The sequence below is a fragment of the Protobothrops mucrosquamatus genome, unplaced genomic scaffold (genome assembly GCF_001527695.2).
Source record: "Protobothrops mucrosquamatus isolate PMUCROS unplaced genomic scaffold, P.Mucros_1.0 scaffold5268, whole genome shotgun sequence".
Taxonomy (NCBI): domain Eukaryota; kingdom Metazoa; phylum Chordata; class Lepidosauria; order Squamata; family Viperidae; genus Protobothrops; species Protobothrops mucrosquamatus.
This window is the reverse complement of record NW_015391135.1, coordinates 1,788-12,970: the sequence shown is the minus strand read 5'-3', so window position 1 is coordinate 12,970 and position 11,183 is coordinate 1,788. Positions and strand designations below refer to the sequence as shown.

General features: G+C 46.5%; 1 protein-coding gene across 1 annotated transcript in view; it reads right to left on the bottom strand.

The window, feature by feature from the left end:
- LOC107299682 (rho guanine nucleotide exchange factor 10-like protein) overlaps positions 1-11,183 on the bottom strand; it is a gene marked incomplete at both ends in the record, with an annotated part of 24,778 nt that overhangs the window by 11,814 nt on the left and 1,781 nt on the right. Inside the window, 4 exons of the mRNA XM_015829029.1 lie at positions 2,327-2,467; positions 5,364-5,464; positions 8,075-8,202; positions 10,584-10,699. Of these exons, the coding sequence (XP_015684515.1) occupies positions 2,327-2,467; positions 5,364-5,464; positions 8,075-8,202; positions 10,584-10,699 (486 nt within the window). The remainder of the gene's footprint in view (positions 1-2,326; positions 2,468-5,363; positions 5,465-8,074; positions 8,203-10,583; positions 10,700-11,183) is intronic.

Genomic DNA, 11,183 nt, shown 5'->3' with positions numbered 1-11,183 from the left:
CCTCCCTCCTTCCCTCCCTCCCTCCCTTCCTTCCTTCCTTCCCTCCCTCCCTCCCTCGTTCCTTCCTTCTCTCTGAGGATTTTCACTGGAAGGTTCAGAAAGAGAGGGAACAAAAAATCCAGATCCTTCACTGAAGGGAGATTTTAATTTTTTTTAAAAATGGAATTTGCACACATCAGCCTAGAATTTCCCAATTTTAGACTTCTGGAGGTTTTGCAGAGGTATGAGCAGAGTCTCCTCTCCAGAGGCAAGTAAGTCACCTCCAAGCGAGATGGGCAGCAAACAAATCTAATTAAAAAAAATAAATAAACAAATAACTGTATCAACTCTCTGTCTATCACATAGTTTTGGGTACTTAGGCCAAATCACGCTAGCATTGCATTTAGCCCAGACATTGAACTAGTCAGAAGATGAACTTTGGTGGAGAAAACTAAGTGCTCCTGCAGTTTAGCAGTTTAGCAGCTTCTGCAGGTCTGGGGATTTCTCACCCAGCCTTCCCAGCTTCAATTTTAGCAGACACAGTTAAGTCTCTTCCACGAAGTTCTGCAAAAAGGCATTGATTTTTTTCCCCCCTCTTTCTGCCTTCAAAGTAACCTAGGAAAGCAAAATCAAGAAGGGACGAATAGCGCCAAAAAACATCTCCTTCTCCCCCCAAAAAACTAAAATAAAATCTAAACTAAGCCCTACCCACGCCTCTTTCAACAGAGGTGAAAAAAGGAGAGGCAGCTTTGAAGATCCAGGGAAACCTGGAAGGGATTTTAAGTCCTCCGGGACCGAGAGAGAAGGACACTGGCACAGACAAAACTCTTTGTAGATGGATCATAATATATTTCTCACTTAGAAGGAGGGGGAGAGAAAAGGATGGGACTAAAGTCGCAGATCATCAAAAACAGCAAAAGATGCAACTGGATGGATGCAGGAGAAGAACAGCTAAATTACTGGGGGGGGGGAAGGAAAATAAGGGGGAGGGGTGTCTGCCATCCTGGAGGCCATCCTTCAATTAGCCAAAAAAGCCTTTTTGAGGCCTTAAAGAGAACAAGTTCCACCAGCAGCTTAAAAACTGGGCTATTTTTTTTTTTAAAAAAGGATAATATTTAGACTCTCTTCAGAAGAGGCCCAATTATGTGGGCTTCTGCTAAAGGGCTGTAGGGAGGTTTTTTGTGGCTTTCCCAAGAGATGTGTCTGTTACAAAAGACACAGGTTGACTGTCTATGGAGATTCTCAGTTATCCAGGTCATGGTTGTCTCAAAGGTGCTTTTCCCAAAGGCAACTGGACTTCTTTCTTTCTTTCTTTCTTTCTTTCTTTCTTTCTTTCTTTCTTTCTTTCTTTTCCTTTCTTTCTTTCTTTCTTTCTTTCTCTTTCTTTCTTTCTTTCTTTCTTTCTTGTTCATAGTATGTTTAGGTGTGTGTCATGTATGTGTTTCACTTTGAGAGCGGGCAACTAAATTTCATTTTTGATGTGTGCCATTGTGCCCACAGTATAAAAATGACAATAAAGGTTATCTTATCTTATCTTATCTTATCTTATCTTATCTTATCATCTTCTTTCTTCCTTCCTTCCTTCCTTCCTTCCTTTCCTTCTTCCCTTCCCCCTCCTCCTCCTCCTCCTCCTCCTCCTCTTCTTCTTCTTCTTCTTCTTCTTTTTTCTTTTTCTTCTTCTTCTTCTTCCTCCTCTTCCTCCTCTTCCTCCTCCTCCTTTGAAAAAAAAACCCAGCTGCCTTTGGAAAAAGCATTTTAAGACACAGGCTGACCTTTCCTGCTTTACCAGGCCTGTTTCTCCAGCATCCGACAAGGTACACACAGCCAGCTGAAACACACACCGATGGTGACGTGTTGGGAGTTGTGTGGCTGTAATAAATCTGAATAAATAATAGAGGCCCCTCACCATCACCACCATCCACTGGTGCTTTTCTGAGGGCTTTCACAGGATGGATTATTTATTAAATTTGTAGGTGCCCTACCTCTCTGCAAAGCGACTCTGACCAAGCTACCAGTATTGCAAGGGTCGCTATACAATTAAGTCTTTGATCTATGAACATAATGGAGCCTGACCATTGCAGTCTCCAAGTCTTGATGGTCATTAGGAAAGGTAAGTGGAGGGGGCACTGAAGCGTCCCTATGGTCAGTCATAAGGATGAACGACCAAGGGAGCACTGCAGTAGCCATAACTTTAGAACTTGCTCGTAAGTAGCTTGGAGGGAGGGGTTCCCTGTAACTTCAAATGGTCATTAAGCCATCAGTTATAAGTTGAGGACTACCTGAAATGAAGTAGAAGAAGATGCAAGTCCTTGAAAAGATGCTCAGAAGTTGGCCCTTGGAGTGGGACCAGTTTGGGGTCTCCTTACCTGCAGGTCAAGGGCCCTGGAGGAGAAGGCAGGGATGTGACAGACCAAAATGGGACACCAGAAAGCGGCTTTGCTCTTCTTGTCTTCTTCAGGGCAGACCCATCCAGGCTGGTTTTCTTCCCCTGCAGGGGGACAGAGAAGAGTTGGAAAATCTCCTCTCCCAGGGTGAGGTTCAAATTTGCCCTATGACCTTGGCCAACAGTCAACTTTGATCAACAATCTTAGTCAACAGTCAACCTTGGCCAACAATCAACCTTGGCCAACAGTCAATCTTGGCCAACAGTCAACCTTGACCAACAGTCAACCTTGACCAACAGTCAACAGTCAACCTTGACCAACAGTCAACCTTGACCAACAGTCAACCTTGACCAACAGTCAACCTTGGCCAACAGTCAACCTTGGCCAACAGTCAATCTTGACCAACAGTCAATCTTGACCAACAGTCAACCTTGTTCATCAGTCAACCTTGGCCAACATCAACCTTGGCCAACAGTCAACCTTGGTCAACAGTCAACCTTGGCCAACAGTCAATCTTGGCCAATAGTCAACCTTGGCCAACAGTCAACCTTGACCAACAGTCAATCTTGTTCATCAATCAACTGGCCAACAGTCAACCTTGACCAACAGTCAACCTTGACCAAATGTCAACCTTGGCCAACAGTCAACCTTGGCCAACAGTCAACCTTGACTTAACAGTCAACCTTGGCCAACTGCCCATCTGTGAAGCAAAGCAGAATGGGAATGCCCTTCACAGAAGCCTGGAAGAGCCATCTGGGTTATGCTGGCTGTGGATAACAATGATAAATGTTCTGACTGACCCCTCCTCAAATGCACAGAAGGGACCACAGATAGCCCAGCAGCCCAGAACCACAGCTTGCTGATTTTAGAAGCATTCCAGTAATGTAGCGTTCCCCACACTGTGCTCCTTGCAAAGGAGGTGAATAGTTTGATTTATAGAGGTTTCTAGGATTCCTTAAATGAAGGTTGACCCGTGATCTTTAGAACTACAGACACACTCAATAACTAAAAAGAAGACCAAGAAGGGAAGGGACTGTCACATCAGCCCTGTGTCCCTTGTCCTCTCCTGTAGCTATAAAAGTGTGTGAAGTCTTTATTTATTAATTATTTTTATTTATCAATCAGATTGATAGGGCCGTCCATCTCCGCAAAGGTGGTATTTTCATCTATTTTTAAAAAGTCTTTCTGTTATAAAAAAGGAAAGATGTAGCAGTATTTTTATACGATCTAGATATAGTAGGATTAAGGACTGAATCAGTGTTATATTAACAGCATACAGGGTTTTTTTTTCCTTCCTAAATTCTCATTTCCCCCCCTCTTAATTTTCATTTTAATGTAGTGTTTCTCAGTCTTGGCAACTTTTAAGTTGCCGAAGCTTCAATTTTCAGAAGTCTTCAAGTTGCTGAGATTGGGGGGGGGGGGAACCCCGCACAGCTTTAATATATGTAGCTCCTTATCGTATTATCATTAATGTATTATTCTTTTATCTGCTACACTTCATTAATAAAATTTAAGCAGACTGGATTGCTCTTCTCTTGTTTATTTGCCACACTCCATTAATAAAATTTAAAACAGATGAAGCAAATTAAGTCTCTCTTCACCTAAAGTTATCTCATTAGGGCGAGCAGGCAGGCAGGCAGGCAGAACAGAATCCAAAGAGACCCCTAAAAGTCACAAACTTTTTATCAATTTCCTTATGGAATATTTTCTGGGGGGTGGGGAAGTCCCACCACTCACGGAGAGGTAAGCAATTAATTTCTCTTCTTTGCCAAGTATCTTGGGAGTGGCTGCTCAGCACTTTAATTACAGAAAATATTAAAACATAAGTAAGCCATTAAAAAAAAGCGACTTACTGAATATTTTAGTGGGGAAATCATACATGATAATCATGTTAACAGCTTTTTCCAAAGCTTCTGCAGAAATGGTTCTCAACTTACAACTACAGTTGGGACCAGAATTTCCGTCGTTAAACAATGTGGTTGTTATTCAGGGGGTTGCGACCGATTTTATGATCACATTTGCCATGGTTGTTAAGCCAATCACTGTCCTTCCTTCCTTCCTTCTTTCCCTTCCTTTCCTTCCTTCCTCCCTTCTTTCCTTCCTTCCTTCTTTCCCTTCCTTTCCTTCCTTCCTCCCTTCTTTCCTTCCTTCCTTCTTTCCCTTCCTTTCCTTCTTCCCTTCCTTTTCCTCCCTCCCTCCCTTCTTTCCTTTCTTCCTTCTTTCCCTTCCTTTGCTTCTTTCCTTCCTTTTCCTCCCTCCCTCCCTTCTTTGCTTCCTTCCTTCTTTCCCTTCCTTCCTTTCCTTTTCCTTCCTCCCTTTCCTTCCTTTTCTCCCTTCCTTCCTTTCTTCCTTCTTTCTTTTCCTTTCTTCTTCCCTTCCTTCTTTCCTTTCCTTCCTCCCTCTTCCTTCCTTTTCCCTCCCTTCCTTCTTTTCCTTCCCTCCCTCCCTTCCTTCTTTTCCTTCCTTCCTTCCCTTCCTCCCTTCCTTCCCTTCCTCCCTCCCTTACTTTTTCTTCCTTCCTTTTCCCTCCCTCCCTTCCTTCCTCTCTTCCTTCTTTCCTTCCTTTCTTCCTTACTTTTGTGTGCTGCCCATCTCACCAAAGGCAACACCAGCCAGCTGAAAGACCTTGTTTGATTGAGTCGCTAAGCGAATCAGGACGTTGTTAAGCAAATCCCTCACTGACTCTGCTTGTCAGAAGCCGGCCAATAGCGATCACATGACCGGGAGACCTTGCAGCTGTCGGAAGTACACGCCAGTCACCGAGCACCCAAATTTTGATCCCGTGACTGTCGGGAAAACTGCCATGGTAGCAATTGTCATTTACGACAATTCCTTCACCCTTTATCCCATACGTCCCGGTGACCGACTCAGATCGGATCATTCTTTTAAAGCTTGAACTGTCACTAAACAAACGGCTGTTAGGTCGAGGACTGTATCTGACCTGGGTTACGAAGAAGCATTGAACCCAGAATAAAAGTAAGCAAAGGCGATTTTACTCACGGAGAGCGATTTTGGCCAAGTGCAAATAATTCACCCAGGAAATTTTGCTGAGGGGGTTCGGCGTGATGAAGACCACCATGACGCTGACTGGACGGCCGGCCCTGTGTTAAAAAATAAATCCCAAAAGATAAAGACGACAACGTGAACACAGAAATCCAGGATGGTATAAGGCAGAGGTAGGCAACCTCGGCTCTTTTATGACTCGTGGACTTCAACTCCCAGAATTCCTGAGCCAGCCACGCTGAGGGGAAAGGGAGAGGTTTCCAAGCTGAGCCAGGGTGGCTCAGGAATTCTGGGAGTTGAAGTCCACGAGTCATGAGGGCGTCATAGTTCCCCCATGCTGGCTCAGGAATTCTGGGAGTTGAAGTCCACGAGTCATGAGAGGGCCATAGTTCCCCCGAGCTGGCTCAGGAATTCTGGGAGTTGAAGTCCACGAATCATGAGGTGACCATAGTTTCCCCATGCTGGCTCAGGAATTCTGGGAGTTGAAGTCCACGAATCATGAGGGGGCCATAGTTTCCCCGAGCTGGCTCAGGAATTCTGGGAGTTGAAGTCCACGAGTCATGAGAGGGCCATAGTTCCCCCGAGCTGGCTCAGGAATTCTGGGAGTTGAAGTCCACGAATCATGAGGTGACCATAGTTTCCCCATGCTGGCTCAGGAATTCTGGGAGTTGAAGTCCACGAGTCATGAGGGGGCCATAGTTCCCCCGAGCTGGCTCAGGAATTCTGGGAGTTGAAGTCCACGAGTCATAAAAGAGCCAAGGTTCCCTACCCCTGGTATAAGGGGTTGGACTAGATGGCTCCGAGGTCCCGTGCAGCCCTAGGATTCTAAATCTCCTTCGGCTCGGATGTGCTTCCTCTTTTATTAACTAAAGGCAGAGTCTCGCTTTTTAGAAAAAAATGAACGGCTACCTAAAGAGGCTACTACAGACAGACCTCGGCTTACGAGGCTGGAATTTACGTCGCTAAGCGAGAAATTAGCTAAGTGAGTTTTGCCCCATTTTATGACTTTGTTTTGCCACATTTGTTAAGCAAATCACTGCAGTTGTTAAGTGAGTAACCCGGTTGTTAAGTGAATTTAGCTTCCCCCATTGACTTTGCTTGTCAGAAGGTCGCAAAAGAGGATTGCGTGATCCTCGGGGACGTTGCGACCATCATAAATACGAGTCAACTGCCCAGCGTCTGAATTTTGATCATGTGACCCTGAGGGAGGCTGCAAAAGTTGTAACAGTGAAAAACAGTCGCAAGCCAGATTTTTTCGGTGCCATTGTTAACTTAGAACGGTCACTAAATGAACTGTTGTAAGTCAAGGGCTACCTGTATTAAATCTGGAGTTGGGGAAGGGTGAAGAGAGATCATTTTAGGAGGAACGCTGATTACCCCAAAGGTCCTCTTTGAGCTTCCTGTTCTTAAATTGTGCTAAATTCTGCATTACGTTTAGAAGCCAGCAGCGGCTCTTTGCAGGGATAAAGACATATTAAAGCAAGGAGAATCAGATAAGGGTCACCTGTAAATAGCAACAGCACTTAGACTTATATACCGCTTCACAGTGCTTTACAGCCCTCGCTAAGCGGTTTACAGAGTCAACCTGTTGCCCCCAATAATCTGGGTCCTCATTTGACCGACCTCAGAAGGATGGAAGGCTGAGTCAACCTTGAACTAGTCAGGATCAAACTCCAGACTGTGGCAGAGTCAGCATGCAATGCTGCATTCTAACCACTGTGCCACCACGGCTCTTACATAGCAACAGCACTTAGACTTATATACCGCTTCATAGTGCTTTACAGCCCTCTCTAAGCGGTTTACAGAGTCAACGTATTGCGCCCAACAATCTGGGTCCTCATTTTACCGACCTCGGAAGGATGGAAGGCTGAGTCAACCTTGAGCCGGTCAGGATCGAACTGCTGGTAGTGGGCCGTCAGCTTGCAATCCTGCATTCTAACCACTGCGCCACCACAGCTTTCTTCCTTCCTTCTCATTTCCCTTCCTTCTCATTTTTCCTTCCTTCCTTCCTTCCTTCCTTCCCAAGCAATAAGACTTATATACCGCTTCACAGTGCTTCACAGCCCTCTCTAAGCGGTTTAGAGTCAGCCTGTTGCCCCCAACAATCTGGGTCCTCATTTTACTGACTTCAGAAAGATGGAAGGCTGAGTCAACCTTGAGCCGGTCAGGATCGAACTCCTGGCTGTGGGCAGAGTTTGCCTGCAATCGTGCATTCTAACCATTCGCTACCACGGCTCTTAATTTTAACATCCGATCAGCTACAGCAATAGCAGTAGTACTTAGACTTATATACTGCTTCACAGTGCTTCACAGCCCACTCTAAGCAGTTTACAGAGTCAGCAACTTGCCCCCAACAATCTGGGTCCTCATTTGACTGACCTCAGAAGGATGGAAGGCTGAGTCATCCTTGAGCCTGTCAGGATTGAACTGCCGAACTGCGGGCAGAATTAGCCTGCAGTACTGCCTTCTAACCACTGCACCACCACAGCTCAAACTAAGTGATGCCCAGAAGGAGAAAATAAAAAGTGTCCATTATGGTCACAGGGGACCTCACACAGCTTGAGGGCTGGTGGGTCACCCACTCCTGGCTTTGGTGCAGCAGCCGTGGAAGGGTGGGCTGAAGCTGGAGTCATGGGTGGGTGGGTGGGCTTCGAACGTCATTATGGGTTCTCCTGAGCCACCCTTAGGAAATGAACCGTCCCACCTACTTGTCGGGTTTCCCAGGAAGTAAGAGACGGAGGCGGCATTTGTTGGCCGAGTGGATCTCTTCCTCCTTCACCCTCATCATCCTCTGCAGAGCTAAGCACCAGTCTTGGGCCACAGTCATGTTCAGGTTCTAGAAGCCAAGTGGAAAAAAAAAAGAAAATTAATTCATCGGGTCCCTCGTTTCAGGGGTAGGGTGGATCTGGCATGCGGAGTTCATTTCTAACAGTGTTGGGAGCAAATTCTCCAATTAGGACAGAAAGGAATCTTCCAAGGTTTTTCTTGTTGCTCAAGCACAAGACCTCAACTTACAACCATTCGTTTAGTGACGGTTCAAACTTACAACGGCACTGGGGAAAAAATGGGACTTAGGACCAATTTTCACACTTATGACCGTTACAGCATCCCCGTGTGATTTACATTCAGATGCTTGGCAACTGACTCACATTTATGACAGTCGCCGTGTCCCCCAGGGGTCACGTGATCCCCTTTGGCGGCTTTCTGACAAGCAAAGCCAATGGGGAAGTCGGATTCCACTTTACAACCGTGCTGCTAACTTAACAACTGCACTGACTCACTTAACAACGGTGCCAGGAAAGGTCGTAAAATGGGGCAAAACTCACTTAACAAATGTCCTGCTTAGCCATAGGAATTTTGGGCTGAATTGTGTTCGTAAGGCGAGGACTACCTATAATTTTGCATCATGTCGCTCGCTGGAGTTTCTGTATAGACCAGGGGTAGGCAATCTTGGCTCTTTTGTGACTCATGGACTTCAACTCCCAGAATTCCTGAGCCAGCATGGGGGAACTATGGCCCCCTCATGACTCGTGGACTTCAACTCCCAGAATTCCTGAGCCAGCATGGGGGAACTATGGCCCCCTCATGACTCGTGGACTTCAACTCCCAGAATTCCTGAGCCAGCCATGCTGAGGGAAAGGGAGAGATTTCCAAGCTGAGCCATGCCGGCTCAGGAATTCTGGGAGTTGAAGTCCACGAGTCATAAAAGAGCCAAGGTTGCCTACCCCTGATATAGACCTACTGTCAGGAGCCCTTTGGGGTGCCCTGCCATTCTGTTGGGGGGGGGAAAGAGGAGGCCCTGGGGAGCATTCTTTGCATGCTTTTGCTTTTGCTGAAACCACATGGGCGTTAGGGAGGGGGAACGTCTTCGGAGACGAGAAGAAGTCCCTCTCAACTGGTTTCGGCCTGTCTCCAAGGCCGCTGCGCCCTGAGGATGACCCGTGATCTGCCTTGCACCTCAGCGTTCTCAAAACATCCTTGTGGCAATGCATTTGCTGCCAGTGGACTGGTTAAGGGGAGGGCTGAGTTTTGGAATGGGAAGAATTGCTTTGGGCGAAGGCACTGTTAGATTCCGCCTGACTTTACTGCATCCACTTTCTCTCAGTAAAGGTTCTTTCGATTAAGTTACGGAGTCAAGAGTCGTGCTTTCCTGAGCAGATCAGCTGGGGCAGGTCCTTAGACCTACCCTTTTTAATTCCTCAAAAACCTAACCCGCCCTGTCTTCAGGGCTGCAGAACGCCCCTCCCCCAAGCTGCGAGAATCACGAGCTGATCAATAAATTAGCATCGATACATCAGCCGTTCAGCTCATCAGAGAGAATAACGCATGTCAGCTTCCTGTCTCTCTGCTCTCCACATATTTAGAACATGTTACATGCAAATCTAGACAGCATACTCAAAAGCAGAGACATCACCCTGCCAACAAAAGTGCGTATAGTCAAGGCCATGGTTTTCCCAGTTGCAGTGAATGGCTGTGAAAGCTGGACCATAAGAAAGGTTGAGCGCCAAAGAATGGAGGCCTTTGAACTCTGGTGCTGGAGAAGACTCCTGCGAGTCCCCTGGACTGCAAGGCGATCCAACCGGTCAGTCTTAGAGGAGATTAACCCTGACTGCTCTTTAGAAGGCCAGATCCTGAAGTTGAAACTCAAATACTTTGGCCACCGAATGAGAAGGAAGGACTCACTGGAGAAGAGCCTGAGGCTGGGAAAGATGGAGGGCAAGAGAAGAAGGGGACGACAGAGAATGAGGTGACTGGGTGGAGTCACTGAAGCAGGAGGCGTGAGCTTAAATGGACTCCAGAAGATGGTAGAGGACAGGAAGGCCTGGAGGAACGTTGTCCATGAGGTCGCGATGGGTTGGACACGACTTCGCAACTAACAACAACAACACATGCATTTATTCCGAAGAATAAATTAAAAATCCAAGCAGTTGTCATGAGGAGGAGCTGCAAAGCCGGCAAAGCAGCCTTAAAAGGCCTCTGAAATAACCACATGATGCTACAGCAACTTAACCTCTCTACACCGAGAGGGAGGGATTGGCTTCAACCCGAGGGGATGTGGGGGGGGGAGTGGAAAGGAGAAAATACTCAGCTGTCGTGGGAAGGGTTGCTCACAACTTCTGCATTTCAGATCAAACTTATTTCACACGATTTTGTGAATCACAGGGCTGGTGGCGAAGCACCTTCAATGGCGTGCTGGCTACTCCGAAATGGACTCACCTGGTAGGTGCCGTGGAGGGTGCTGATTAAAAGAGTGATCTGCTCTACGACAGCCAGGTCCTTTTGCAGATCCTGCAGCTCCTGAAACAGGCGAGGGGGTCCCAGATAAACTTTATCTGAAGGAGGCAAACTTGGACTTTAGGGAACGCCATGACCACAGAGTTTCCTTGCCTAGAGGGCAAATACTCAGCCTTTCTCGGTACAATTACATTTCACAAATATCTTTTTCTTTCTTTTATTCCTAATACAGGCAGTCTTTGACCTGCAACCGTTGTCTTAGCAACCATTCAAAGTTACCCTGGAACTATTGGGGGGGGGCTACTTATGAGCCAGATCCAAAGTTCTTGGCGACACAGCTGCAGTTATGGCTTTTTACAATTGTTGTGACTTACGACCATGATGACAGGTTCCATTAAGATCTTAAGTTGAGGTCTGCCGATACTAGCAAACTCATCGTACTGAATCCATCGTAAAGAACGCTACTGACTTTAAACAAAAAAGGATGCTCTTTGAGGGTGCCTCACAGCTTTAAAAATAAAACTCAAGGGGACAGAAATCTCCTCTCTTCAGTTCAGCTGAATGCTGGGCCCCTTTCAGGAG